At 51.7% G+C, this 12,804-nt stretch overlaps 2 protein-coding genes across 5 annotated transcripts in view; one reads left to right on the top strand and one right to left on the bottom strand.

The window, feature by feature from the left end:
• Positions 1–568: 568 nt before the first annotated feature.
• LOC111818202 (hapless 2-like) lies at positions 569–5,038 on the bottom strand. Its single transcript, XM_023721441.1, has 4 exons — positions 5,016–5,038; positions 4,377–4,973; positions 2,947–2,974; positions 569–2,304 (listed from the first exon to the last, which is right to left on the bottom strand). The coding sequence occupies exons 1-4, from the start codon at positions 5,036–5,038 to the stop codon at positions 2,029–2,031; spliced, it is 924 nt and encodes a 307-aa protein (XP_023577209.1). The 3' UTR covers positions 569–2,028.
• Positions 4,973–12,804, top strand: part of Tshz3 (teashirt zinc finger homeobox 3) — a 71,196-nt gene continuing 63,364 nt past the window's right edge. Inside the window, exons 1-4 of one of the 4 annotated variants that reach the window (XM_023721490.1) lie at positions 4,973–5,079; positions 7,170–7,212; positions 9,341–9,413; positions 10,766–10,879. In XM_023721490.1, coding sequence (XP_023577258.1) covers positions 10,870–10,879 — 10 coding nt within the window. In that variant the 5' untranslated portion in view covers positions 4,973–5,079; positions 7,170–7,212; positions 9,341–9,413; positions 10,766–10,869. Of the gene's footprint in view, positions 5,080–6,922; positions 7,033–7,169; positions 7,213–9,340; positions 9,414–10,765; positions 10,880–12,804 lie in introns of those variants that run through there. The other 3 variants (XM_023721489.1, XM_023721491.1, XM_004636687.2) reach the window with 3 other exon arrangements.

The raw sequence follows: 12,804 nt of genomic DNA, 5'->3' as shown, positions 1-12,804 counted from the left end.
CTAGGCCCTGAAAAGCCTACCCTGGCACCTAGACTGGAAATGCCAGAGTACAGGACACCTTTCCCTGAAGTGATTTTCCTTGTTGGCTGCCCCAGTAAGGACACACGTCAGCCTTCCTTAATCCAGAGGGCCCACTGCACTCAGCTTCCACCTGGACTGCAGTCTGGCTGGCTCCTGGCAGTGTCTCAGCTACTCCTTCGCAGAATGGCTGGCTTTTGATTCTGGCATAGTGGGGGGAGAGGCAGGTCAGTGCTCCTCTACTGCACACCTGTTCAGAACCATGACTGCATCTTTTTTTTCTCTCTCTAAATTTTCAGGACTCCTTAGGATGGAAGGGACTTGGATTAGACAGGGTCAGAAAAGCCCTAGGATGGGTTTGATCTATTGGAGGGAGGTCCTGAGGGGAATAGGGTCTGGACATCTTGAGTTCCGAGTTCTGAAAGCTGGAGTCAAATTTCTCACTTCTGACCCAGATAAGCTTCCTTGGGAGTGTTTCTAAGGAATACAGCTTAGTTCTTGGCCAGCTTCCTTTGGGCCTGATACAATCTGAGGGGTGTGTGTATGTCTATCTATCTAGCTTTCAGGCTCCCTGGGCATGGTTTGGGTTCATAAAGTGACCACCTAGTTTTGAGGTAAGCTACCAGTTTCCCATATGGGTACTTGGGTGACTCCTTTCACTGTCTCTCAGCCCATTTTTCTTTTATTTTAAAGTTTTGAATCCCCCCGGCACACACACACATGCACGCTACCTTTCAGAGGTGAGTGCTTATGGTTTAGGCACTGATTCAAGTGACTAAGTTACCAAGTGCTTGCACAGGGGAGAAGCCTGCAGAGCTTTTCAAAAACACCTATAAATGTTTGAAGGGTAAAGTAAAAAAAATGCTACACAGTGTCTTCTACAGAATCTTTGCTTCTCAGCTGGGCAGGGGCTTTTCTGCCTTACTAGCATGAAAACAGTTGGATAACTGGGTGTGGTGTGTGGTGCGCAGTGTGCACAACCACACTTCACAGCGCAAGGAAGCAGGCACCTTCTCCTTCCAGAAAGGCCCCCCAGCCAGCCCTGCTGCGGAAGCCTCGCCTGGCCTTCTCCAGGGCAGAGCAGAAGTCTGAATGCAGCCTTTCCCCTCCTAACTCAAGAATGTCGGTGTGAACAGCTGTGCAGGGTTTCACCCACATGTGCAGTCACCTCTGAGGGCAGAACTCGCGCAGCAGCCAATACATTAAGAACGAAGTAGGGTACAAGGCCAGGTACCTACAGCCTCCCCAAGACGTCCCAGGAGCAGGTCCTCTCCACACTCTGGGTACTCCTCCCTCCTCTTCTGGGGAGGAGGCCCTTTGGGCAGACCATACTGATCCGGGGCACACATGTGTGCTTTTGTTTACCCTCTGGACTAGTGAGGAGGGAGAGGGAGCGAGAGGCAATAGTGGGGAGAAGGTGTAAAGGCAGCCAATGTCAGCATCCTGGGAGAACAGGCGCCAAAATCTAAGTGCAAAGCTCTGGTTTCTGGAGTACACCTCCCTGCCCTTTCTCCCTCTGTAAATAACATGTGAATTACAGACTTACTGCCATCCAGACAGCGTTTCTCCCTAAATCAAATCCCTAAGTTTTCACTGGAATCTCCGTTTCCTTCCCCTCTCCCACTCCTTCGGGTCAGGCCTGGTGGAGCAGGTGCCAGGCCGGTGAGGTAAAGTTTTACCTTTAAAGTTCCTGGCTGAGACCTGCCAAACTACTTCACCCACCCGGCATCCACCCAGGTGAAGTGGGCTGAAGCCCCAGAACCCAGGCACCTTCCAGGTCTATCTTGTGATTAGTGTGCATTCGGGGATTTCTCATTCCTCCTTTCTTAGCCACACCCAACCCTGAAGAAAATGGGCACAGAACTACTGGGAGTCAAGGGGTGACGATGTCACTTTTCATCTGCCCCTTCCCTAGAGAGGCCTGAAGAGCTATTCATATGGTGGGGGGTCTCTAGACTAAAGGGGAAGGCCAGTGTGTGCGGCTATACGATCACAGCAGAGATCAGGGATTTAGGCTGTGAAGCCAGCCAGATCCCCAGTGCACTTGTCCGTGTCCAGGATAGGCAGTGCAGAGCGCTCGTGGTGAGCACTCCGCATGGCCGGTGTTGTGCGTGACGGGCTGTCGCTGCAGCGTGAGGTCCACTGACACTGATGGATGCACCAATGGTTGGACGGACAGATGCTAGGGCGGATCGCACAGGGAACGGCGCGTGAGCAGCAAGGGAGAGGCGCGGATCTAGAGGCTGCGGCAGCCGGTGATGCGGTGATCCGAGCTTCGGCCATGGTCTACAGGGGTAGGGGGCCGAGGGTACAGGGGTTGGAAGACCAGAGAAGGGAAGGAAAGGAGGAGGACAGCACCACCCAGGCAAACTGTTTGCTTTCGGTACGCGGTGCCCGGTGCTGCGCACACACGCCGCAATATGCGCGTGTAAGTGGGCACCGGGGCTTCCAGGGGGAGCCTAGGGCCGGCGGGAGGTGATCTCCGGCGGTGCCGACCCTCCTTCAGGCCAGAGGAGCCCGGCGCTGGCACCAGAACCGCGAGGTAGCCGGCGGCGTCTGCCGACTCACCGTTCCCTCGCTCGCAAGAAGCGTTTCACGCCCCACGGCCGCGTCTCCCAGGCCTGGAGGGGCCGCCATTCCGGCCTCGGCGGCCACAGGCACCAGCCACGCTTGGCGTCCCACCCACAAGCACGCCACACACCGCCAGCATCGGAGCCCAGTCGGCACCCGCCTTCGGTTCCCGGCCCCGCCCGGGTCCGCACCCCGCAACTCCGAGCGCTCCTGCGCGCGCCAAGGCGCTGGAGGCGGCTTTAGAGCGGGGAGGACGGCGGCGGCGGCGGCGGCGGCGGCGGCACATCTGCATTCGGGAGGCGTCTGGACCGAGCCCAAGCCCGCAGGCTGGGGGCGAGCGGAGACTTTTGATCTTACCGTCAGGGCGAGATCACGGTCTCCTGGTCTACAAGAAAAGAAAGCACGCTGTGAACTTTTAAAACAAACTTGTAAAAACAATCACAAAGAAAACATTAAAGGGGACAGGACGGGAGGAAAGGGTGAAAAAGCGTGAAAGAGAAAGAAACATTAAAAAAGGGGGGGGGGTGCGGAGAATAAGGCAGGACTGCAGCTCCGCGAGCGCACGGCCAGCCGGTCCCGGGGCACGGGGCTCCGACCCTGCCGGGACTGTTGGCCTCCGGGCCGCGCGAGCGTCTGGCCCTAGCGGGCGCGCCCCCATGCAGTGCCGCTTGGGGGACGGCGAGCTCGCAGGCCGCCCCCGCATCCCCACCACCGGCGCCGGGCAGCGCCCGGAGCCGGCCCCGCCGAGGCCGCCCCATTCCCGGCCCAAGAGCTGGCCTAGGGAGACGCAATCGAGCCCGCAGCGCATCGATGCGCCGCCGCCCGCTCGGCTGGGGCTCCGGCTCCAGCTCCGCCGCCGCCGCCCGAGGGTCGCCCCCATGAGCTTCAGCCCACCCGCGCCCTCACCGCCGCCCGTAAGTGAGCCCGCGTCGCCCTGTCGCCGACGCAGCCCGGCCAGCGCCTCCTCTGCGCGGCCCGCCGACTGGGCCCGCCCGGCGCCTCGGAAACCCCAATCGCCCAATCAATAATCAATCCCCTTCCTCCAGAACTGTCCGCAGACCGGGCGCGGCTGGGTGGTCCCCCCTCCGGGAGCCCTGGGGCGGGGGATGGGCTGAGGAGACCGAGTTTCCTCTGCTGCCCCGTCCTGCCCAGGCATCTCAGCGGGCGCGGGGGAAGAGGGTGGGGGCGCAGCCCAGCGCCCAAGGGGGCTAGAGGCGGGGTGCAGGGACCCCGACCGTCCCAAAGTCTAGAGAGGAAACTTGAGAGACACCCCTTCCTACGCTGACCCGCCTGATGGGCCCGGGAAAGTTTGCCTGGGGAAAAAAATAAGGGGAAGTGGCCGCGGCGGATCCCAGGGGAGGAGCCCGGGTGGCGCGGGGCTGAAGGCGGCCCCCACCCAGCTGGACCAGCGACTGCCTCTACCCTCGAGGGCGCCCACCGGGCCCGGCCTTAGCATCCTCCGGGGGCCTGAGCCTGGGGCCAAGGATCACTCTGGGGGCTCCTGACACAGCGGGCAGAAAGGAGTGTGGGCCGGGCTGGGCGGCCAGGGTGGCCGGGGGGCGAGCCTGGGTGGGGATGAGGGGTGGGCGGGGGCAGCGGTCGCCCCGGGATGGGCTTGGCGGGGCCGGCGTCGCGCCCCAGCGTGCGCGCACGGGGCGGAGGCTGAGGGGCGGCACCGGGTCCCCGGACTGGGCGGGGGTCCTAGCAGGCCCGGGGCCGGGGGCGGGGGTGCGGCGCCCCCGCGGACGGGCAAGTGACACGATCATCTCCTTTTCCTTTAAGCTTGCCTGTTGCCGTCGCCGCCGCTCCAGCCGCGCCGCGGGCAGAAGACTGGACCACTGAGCCCCGGGCCGCGGCGGCGGCTGCGCGCCCCCCCCGGATGCCTTGACCTCTGCTCGGGGGCGGGGGCCGGGGCAGGACCGACCCGCGGCGCTCCCGCGCTCCTCCTCCCACCCCTCTGCCCGCCTTCTCCTCCTCTCCCCGCCCCCCAGCCCCGAGCCCCGCGCACCTCGTCTGGGGACGGGGCGGGGGGGGGGGGGGCAGGGCCGCCGCTCCTCCCCGCCCCCTCCTTCTCCGGCCTCTGGAGCGATTTGTCAAACTTCCCATTCCACCGGCAGCGCGGTCCTCCTCCTCCTCCTCCACCTCCTCCTCCTCTACCACCACCACCTCCTCCTCCTCCTGGCCTCCTCCTCCCCCCGCGCTCCTCCCTCCCCGCGCCTCCCTCGCCCGCCCTCCTTCTTCCCTCCGCACGTTCGGGGATCGCGGCGGAGCGCGGCGAGGGGGGGACGCGGAGAGCCGGGGCGCAGCAGCATCCTGCGGGCGGCCGCTCTCCGGGGGGGAGGCTGAGAGCAGGCCCGCCTCGCCCCCCCGCGGGCCCGCCGCCCCTCCCTCCCTCTCCTCAGCCGGGCAGCGGCGACGGCGGCGGCGGTGGCAGTCGCGGGAGAAGCATCATGCCGAGGAGGAAGCAGCAGGCGCCCCGGCGCGCAGCAGGTACGAGCCGCTTCCCCTTCCTCCTCCTCTCCTCCTCTTCCTCTCCTTGCCCCGCGCCTCTGGCCGCCGGCGGCCGCACTCCTCGCCCCTCTCCCTCCGCCGGCGCTGAGTAACTCCGGGCGCCGCTCTCTTGCTGGCTGTTCTCTTCTTTGGGTGCGTGCGTCCGCCTCGGGTGCGGGGAGCCCCCGAACGCCCCGCCGCGCTCTACCTTCTTCCCTCTCGCACCCACTTCGGGAACCGCGCTCGGGGCGGACTGAGCCGCGCTGGGTCCCCGCCTCCCCCGCTCTCGGGCTGCGGAGCGGATGGGAAAGAGCCCTTGTGTGTCTCTTCTGTGAGGGGCGGGCGGGGTCACCTGAGTTCCCCGGGCCACCTTCCGTGTCCTCCCGCGGCGGGCCGGCGGGGCACTGCCCGGTGTCTGCAGAACGTGAGACAGTGAGCAAGTGAACCAGCCGGTCCCCTTGGTCACCTTATTCCTAATTCCATTGATTCTTCATTTGTTGGGCCCAAACCCGGCACAGTGGTGGAAACCAGAGCGCACAGGGTCTGGGTATTGTCAGATGACTGTCAAGACAGTGTTCCATGCTGGCATTTCCTCCAGCCCGTTTGTGTCCCCTTACCCCCAGGCCCCTCCTTAAGCTGCTTTTCCTCCCTTATAGTACTTAGTTCTGGGACGTGTCTGAGTGTTCCTCCTCACCCCCTTTTTTTTCCAGGAGTGTCAACTCCTGTTAAGACCAAACTGTGTGTGTGTGGTTTTTTTTTTGTTTTTTTGTTTTTTCTTTTCTGGAAAAAAGCATCATTGCAAACAAAACAAAACTCATATACATTATATTATTTTGCAATAATGTTGGTCGGGGGCATGTTGCCTGGAAGAAGGGTTTCTGGCCCATTGCCACCCTTGATTTGATGACTGATTGATTGCCTGTCATGCTGCTGCCTTTGATCTATTCATTCCCAATAAACATCAATAAATCACTTGCAATAGTGAGGCCATGCTCTGTGACGTCAGGAGGGCCTTGTCAGTGCAACTTTGGGGATTTGGGGCAGATTGCCGGGTGGACCACATATGGACATGATGTATTTTGATATGAGTAACACTCAGATGTGCAGAGGGTCAGATGCTGCCTGAATGGGGAGGGTTACCCGGAGGTTCACTTTTCCATCCTTTCTCTTCTCTTGTTTTGGTGGACTAGAGGAGGGCAGAGAGAAGGCTCAAGCATTGGTGTCCTGGGTGCCAGTGGTACTCGCGGGGCTGGTGATTTCCATCAGGCCAGCGAGCACCCAGCGTGTGGAGCTCCACTCCACCACTACACTCTTTTTCTACACAGGGTCAGGAAAGGGAAATGATGTTCTGTCTTCCTGCACAAATGTGCTCGCCTGTCAGTGTCTTAGGAAAACCTTAGCAGGGAAATAGACTTGGTTTGGTGCACAGAGTGCAGGTTTTACTCTCTATCCCAGTGTTGCCCCAATTTAGAAAGTTTGAAAAGCCCAGTAGTGCAGGTAGAGAGAGTGCGGCCTCCCAGCTCACCTCCTGATGCTTCCTGCTCATCCTACCTTCTGCTTTGAATCACAAGCACTAGTAGTGAGCTTCTCTACCTAAAATAAACTCTTAAACTTTGGGAGAAATTCTCCACAAAGTTGGGTAGTGGGAATATCTTGGGATTCTTCTAGTCTTTGAGATTTTTTTTCTTTCATTTTTAGATACACTTTGTAAGGTATCAGAGTGCCTCAATCAGACGAACCATATGCGATTCCATCTTTACATTTGGTTTAGAACCCCCCCTCCAGTTCATATTTTCTCTTTCACCGTGCTCAACTGAGACTCTTATTGGATGACTCTCTTCTGAAATGATTAGAGAAGGAGGAAATGTGCATTTGGCCTTATTTTTATTTTTTAAAGCAACCTGTTCACTAACCTTTTTTGCACCTTTTCAAAGGCCAGCCAGGAAATCTCAGGTCAGTTAAGAAAAATTCATTATATAAAAACTTGACTGCACGACTAATAGGAGATGGAAGAATGGTTTTGCTCTATCAAAATGACCCGTCAGAACGACTTTGTTTCATATTTGATTTAATTGTCTCTCTCCTGACAGGCACATTCATCAATAGCTTAATGGTCAATCAGAAGTTGGCAGCGTGAGTGCTTTCTTTCTTTCTTTCCCATACCCTGGTTTTGGATTTACTTTATCAGAATGCCTCTGCCTAATGGACATGTGGAGGAGGGGGTGGAGAATGACTGAAGGGCTACTTATTTAAGGCAAGTGGAAGGGAAAAAGAAACTTGCACCTTGAAGCTGGCGATAAGTGTGCTCAAGCCAAGAAGTGAGCTGTGTGAGTTTTTTTTTGTTGTTGTTGTTGTTGTTTGTTTGTTTGTTTGGATGGATAAGAAACTTCCCATTTTTTCCAGACCTCCTTTTTCAGTTCTCACAGCTGCAAGTTATAAGGTTCATGCTTGCTTTTGTGGCATACTGGGAGTGATGACAAATTGATTGCTTTGTACTGATAGAGCGAGAGTGGGAAAAAGAAAGATGTCTGCTGATTGGTAACTGGAAATCCAGTCCCCAGCAACCTTGAGAATACTTGAGAATTTTTTTTCCCCTCCAAACTGAAAGGTCCGCTCAGCCATAAAAAAAGAAAAGTTGTTTTGCCAGCTTCATTAGTGTTCACCTAATTAGCTGTAAACCTGATGGATTCCTGACAGCTTTAATGATTGGAGATGACAAGCTCGACGCAGTGTCATCCAGCAGAATTAGGTTTGCAGCTAGTTTGATGTAATCAAGTTGATATTACACAGTCCTGGCTGCCTTTAGTTGTGCATTAACTCAATTTTCTGCTGCAGGTGACAAATGGGCTTTGGTACCTGGATAATCATGTCATAGGAATTAGGGCCCTTTTAATGGTCTAGGGTAGAATAACAACCACAAAGGGCCAAGCTGGGTAGAGCCTGCAGTCAGCACACAGGTGCACACAGCCGAGCTATCTAGGCCAAATGTAACCCTGTTCTGCAGAAGGCCGAAGCAGGCTCCAGGAATCCCTGAAAAGATGTCTTTCTGTGTTTCACGATTTTTTTTTAAAATACAAATTATACATGGTTTAGTGCCTTTTTGGAGTGAGAAAGGTTTATTTACCTGTGTGAGGGGAACCTGGGCAGGAGTTTCCTTGTTCAGGTGTGTGATTTCTTAGGGCCGTACATTTGTGCTGGACAGTTGCTGCTGCCTGTACAAGCTCAGAGAAACAGAGTTAGCGAAGGCCAGTGAGTGTCCTTTAGGCAAAATGACTATTATTCTTTGTCTAAAATGCAACTCTTTTCTGTTTGTAGCATTTGTTTCTAAAAAAGTATTTTCTAAAACAAACAAAAAAAATTGAAACTACTAGTAGCAGATCATAGTTTGTCTATGAATATATATATTTTTGGAGGAAAATATGAACTCATGGAAGGCCATTGCCTGAGCTTTTTGAAAAATCCCTGACCAATAATGACTTGCCATTGCTCTCTTTGAGTCTTGCGTTGAAAAAGAAGCACTCTTCCATGGAGTTTTTAGGCAGCAGCGTCCCTCCAAGCATCCTGACTTTTGTACAAAGGACTTCGATCACCTTAGGACCTGCTGGTGTCACAGAATACTGAGGGGCTCCCTGGGTACGGCCTTCCACGTCGCCAGCTGACATAGGCAGGCCTACTAAGTGGCTCACCTAGTGGGGTCCGGTTCTCCCTTCCTGAACCTGGTTCATATCTTGGGCAGCCCCAGAAGGAGCCTTTGTTCTCTCTTGGATTGCCCTGGAGCCTTCAGGAGGACATTTCTGCCTCGGCTTGGGGAGTTTTGGATGCTCCTGAACCTGCTACATTTCTCTCTTGGACAGGTAGTCTCTGTAGCAAGGTGCAAAAATGACTGACTTTGGCCCCCCAAACACTGCTGTGAAACAAGAGGAGCAGTACACATTTGAGAGAGGAAAATCAAAAGGAGGAAGGGGAAGAAAAGGGCTAGGCAGCAAGGATACTCCTGCAGAGGTCCACATGGGGAAGAGAATGTTCTAGAATCAGCTGCTGCGCCCCCATTATCTTGACAACTGCCAGTGAGAGCTTCACTGCTCTCCAGGGCCACCCTTGATTGTGAGCGGTTGATGTTGTCATTTTGTTCTCTGTTTTGCCTTGAGCACGCTCATAAACGGGAGCGAGATAGTCAATAACTGATGTATCAGCATTTGTTTCCCAAATTGCCTCATGAGTCTGCCTTTTCCTTTTTTTTTTTTTTTTTTTTTTTTTTTAGTCAAGATTGTTTTCTAGAGTGATTGGAATGAAAGGTGACTGCTCAGGGCCACGGGAAATGCCGTGAAGCCCAGGTGAGTTCACAGAGTAAAACCCTGTCCTCTCCCCCTGCGCTGCACCTTTGGGATTTCTAGGAGAAAGATCACCTTGAGGACCAAAGGCCTGGACGCTGCTGGTGGTTCTGCCTCTTCTCCACGTGTCAGGCCCAGGCAGGGTTGCAGGGCCCAGGCGGAAAGCAGAGGGGAGAGGACTTGGGAAGTCCCTGGTCCTCCTGTGCCATGGCTGCATTTCTCCCAGGAGCGCCAGCACCTACTCCACATGCAGCCTGTGAGCATTTCCTGCTGGCCCGTTTTTATTCCTGTCTGTGAGTGGTCAGACTACAGAAACAGCTCTGGTCTTATAGTAGAAAATAAATAAAAATAAAGGAAGGCGGTCTGCCCCTCTGTGTCCGCGTCCCCTGCCCTGTCCAATAGATGGAGTCTCCAAATAAGCTGTTGTGTTACACTCCTGTGGTGTCACTCCCAGCCCACAGGGAAACTGCATAGAACAGAATGGTACTTTCTCTTACCCAGAACCCTCCCAGGTGCTCACTCTGTGTGTGTATGTGTGTGTGTGTGTGTGTGTGTGTGTGTGTGTGTGTTTTAGTTATACTCCAAATTGTGGTTTCTCTGTCTCAAGTTAAAAATGAAAGGTGAATACAATATATTGTATTTGGTAACAATGATATGGACTAGTACATCCAGACAGATAATGTGCACTTGTAATTAGACTCAATAGACAGGCAGTCATTTTTAAATTCTTTGACACATGCATAAAATAGTCATATAATAAGATAAGATGACAATTTTATGTTAGGTTGATAAAGTGTTCTGATACATGCATTTAAATGTCTGTAAGCCTAAAAAAAAAAAAAAAAAAAAAAAAAAAAAAAAAAAACCCAGACAGATTAATTCTAGTTTCCAGTATTTGCAGTTAGTCAATTTTTTTTTTTTAAATTCTGCTAAACAATGGCTATGAATATTTCTTTTTCTCGCTTTCTGGATTTTTTTTTTTTTTACCTGCATTCTAAGGAACAGATACATAGACTTGGTTGCTTTCCTTAATTTTTAACACTTGTAAAAATTTACGTTAGATGTGGACTTAAAATTTCAGGTCACTGGAAGTAAAATCATGCTGTGTTTTTAGAAATAATTTTTTTAAAGACTTGGTATTAGAGCATAAGCTGCTTCTGACCACTTGCCTGAAAAACTTGACATACTCTAGATTTAGGAATCATTATTAGAAAGATTACATAGTGTCCTTGACCAAATATTGAATATTTTATAAGCCCCATTTAAAAAAGAAGACATTTCTAGCGCATATACTTGATTTGATCAGCATTTACGTTCTTAGGTTTAATTACTTTCAATTCTGTAAATTATTTCAGTGTTTCAACCAGAATAGCCCCAGAGATGTATGGGGGAAAGAAAAGCATGTCACTAAAGGTCATATTACCTGGGCTTTTGGACCATCTCTGCCTCATTTTCTCAGATGTGCGAAGGTATGGCTTTTGAAGAATAATTTAAATTTGTTTGGGCTTAATGATAAATTATTAATTCATACTGTCAGGACACATGTTATTAATTATGACTGTGTTTTCTTCATCCAGAACAGCTGTTGGGAAAACAGGGTAAGTTCAGATTGTCTTGGGGAAGCAGGGAATAAAAGCAAGGAACTTACCAACTCCTTGTCATCCTATTCCTGGTCTCCTGACTTTGAGAATAAAGGCTTGCAGAGGGCGGAGTATAGAGGAGAGAGAAGCTATTCATTCTAGACCAAGCTGGTATTGACAAATTGCTAACTAAGGTACATGCCTTAAAACCCAGGGATAACTCCACATACTCTGAGTCTAGTTAGGATACTGAGGTGTATGACACCTGGATTATCCCCAAACCCATTTTGGGGTTGGGACTTGCCATACCACCCATTTCCTCTTGCTGTTTTTTAATTTTTTCTCTTCGTCCTCTGTGTGGTAGGCCAGAAGGTCATGTTCACAAGTTTATAGTAGCAGGAAACAGAATACTCTGAACGCTTGTTTGTTTCCCAGAGTGGAACCTATCTTTAATGCAGAGCAAAGGGCTGCTTAGTAATATACGTGCCGTGACTCGGATCCATCTACTTTTGATTTTCCGTCCCCATCATTAAATCTAGGCCTATGTATTCAGTTTCCTCTGAGTTCTTTGAGAAATGCATGTTGCATAAAATAGGCAATTTTTAATGAACAATTTAATGTAAATGGATTTTGAATTTAAATTAATATTAATGAAGCCTTGAGTGAATTTATTTTGCATACGTAAAGACTTGTAAGTCTTTTACCCATGTGCTTTCTCCTTTATGTAGTAACATTGGTTGGGTGGATTAACTGGTACCTTTTAAAGATTTACACTTTAAAAAAAAATTAAATTGACTTTATATGTCCCTTAGAGCCAACATATTTTTAAACAAAAGTGTTACTTCATTTTAAGAAAATCCACCTCATTTCCTACTAAACCTCTCAGTTTTCATGCCTGGAAAGCTGTTGCCTGTTTGGCGTTGCTGCTGGAGAAGATAGATGCCAACAATAGTTACTACAATCAAGATGTTTTCTTTCTTTGGCTTACCTCTAATGCATTATGTATCCTGGAGTGATGGGAAGTTCTGTAATTAATTCTGTTAGGTGTAATTGCTATAATCATTTTGATGTTACACATAATAAAGGTAATATGGTAAGCACATAAAAAATATAAACACCTTATTGTAACACGACTGCTAAAATCCCTTCTCCTCAGGTCTGGTTTATAGACAAGTGTTCCTGACTGGTTTTGGTCCTAGGTGACAGTTTTTTCTTTGCTGGGTTCATTGATATTCCAAAGGAGAAGCATTTATTGGAAAGGATGGGCCTTGGCTAGGAGGGATCTCCAAGCTGGTTGCCTAGGAATCCTAATGCCCGTTTCCTTAAAGATGTGGCTAATTGAGAAAAGGTTTTGTCTTCTGTGGCTGAGAGAGGTAAACACTCAAGGAGTGGCCGTGGCATGAGGGGAGAGTGTGGCATAGCAGGGCATGGGGCGCTAGGAGAGCGACAGCAGAGTACTGAGCTCACAGGAGGTGCTGTTCTGTGGGTTTTCTCATGGTGTGGGATCATGGGACGTGCCGTGTGTGTGTGTGTGTGTGTGTGTGTGTGTGTCTATGTTAGAGCAAGGAGGCTTGAGAGTTGAGAGCATGTGGCTCTGGATAAGCAGAAAAGGGTAGCTTTCTGTAATAGTATAACAAGGGAAGTAAAAGATAGACGATTTGCTTCGTTATTACTATTGTACACAATTCATGGGGAGATAGGGATGCGTCCTACATGTGGCGTGAAGTACCAGGGTGTTGGCAGATGTGGCCAGGTGTACTTACTGCAACCTGAATGGGATTTTGGACCCTGCCTCCCTGTGCCCCCTCCACCCC

Source organism: Octodon degus, unplaced genomic scaffold (assembly GCF_000260255.1).
Source record: "Octodon degus isolate 3935 unplaced genomic scaffold, OctDeg1.0 scaffold00083, whole genome shotgun sequence".
Taxonomy (NCBI): Eukaryota; Metazoa; Chordata; class Mammalia; order Rodentia; family Octodontidae; genus Octodon; species Octodon degus.
The sequence above is the reverse complement of the archived record's forward strand: the minus strand, read 5'-3'. Positions and strand labels throughout refer to the sequence as shown.

Bases quoted from the DNA above. Each gene is read 5' to 3' on its own strand.
- LOC111818202 (XM_023721441.1), bottom strand. From the start codon at position 5,038: ATGCTTCTCCCGCGACTGCCACC. The intron at 2,975-4,376 runs GCAAGCTTAAAG...CTTTTCTTGTAG, and splicing joins AGCGGCGGCGACGGCAACAG to ACCAGGAGACCGTGATCTCG. The intron at 2,305-2,946 runs GTAAGATCAAAA...CTACCCCTGTAG, and splicing joins ACCGTGATCTCGCCCTGACG to ACCATGGCCGAAGCTCGGAT.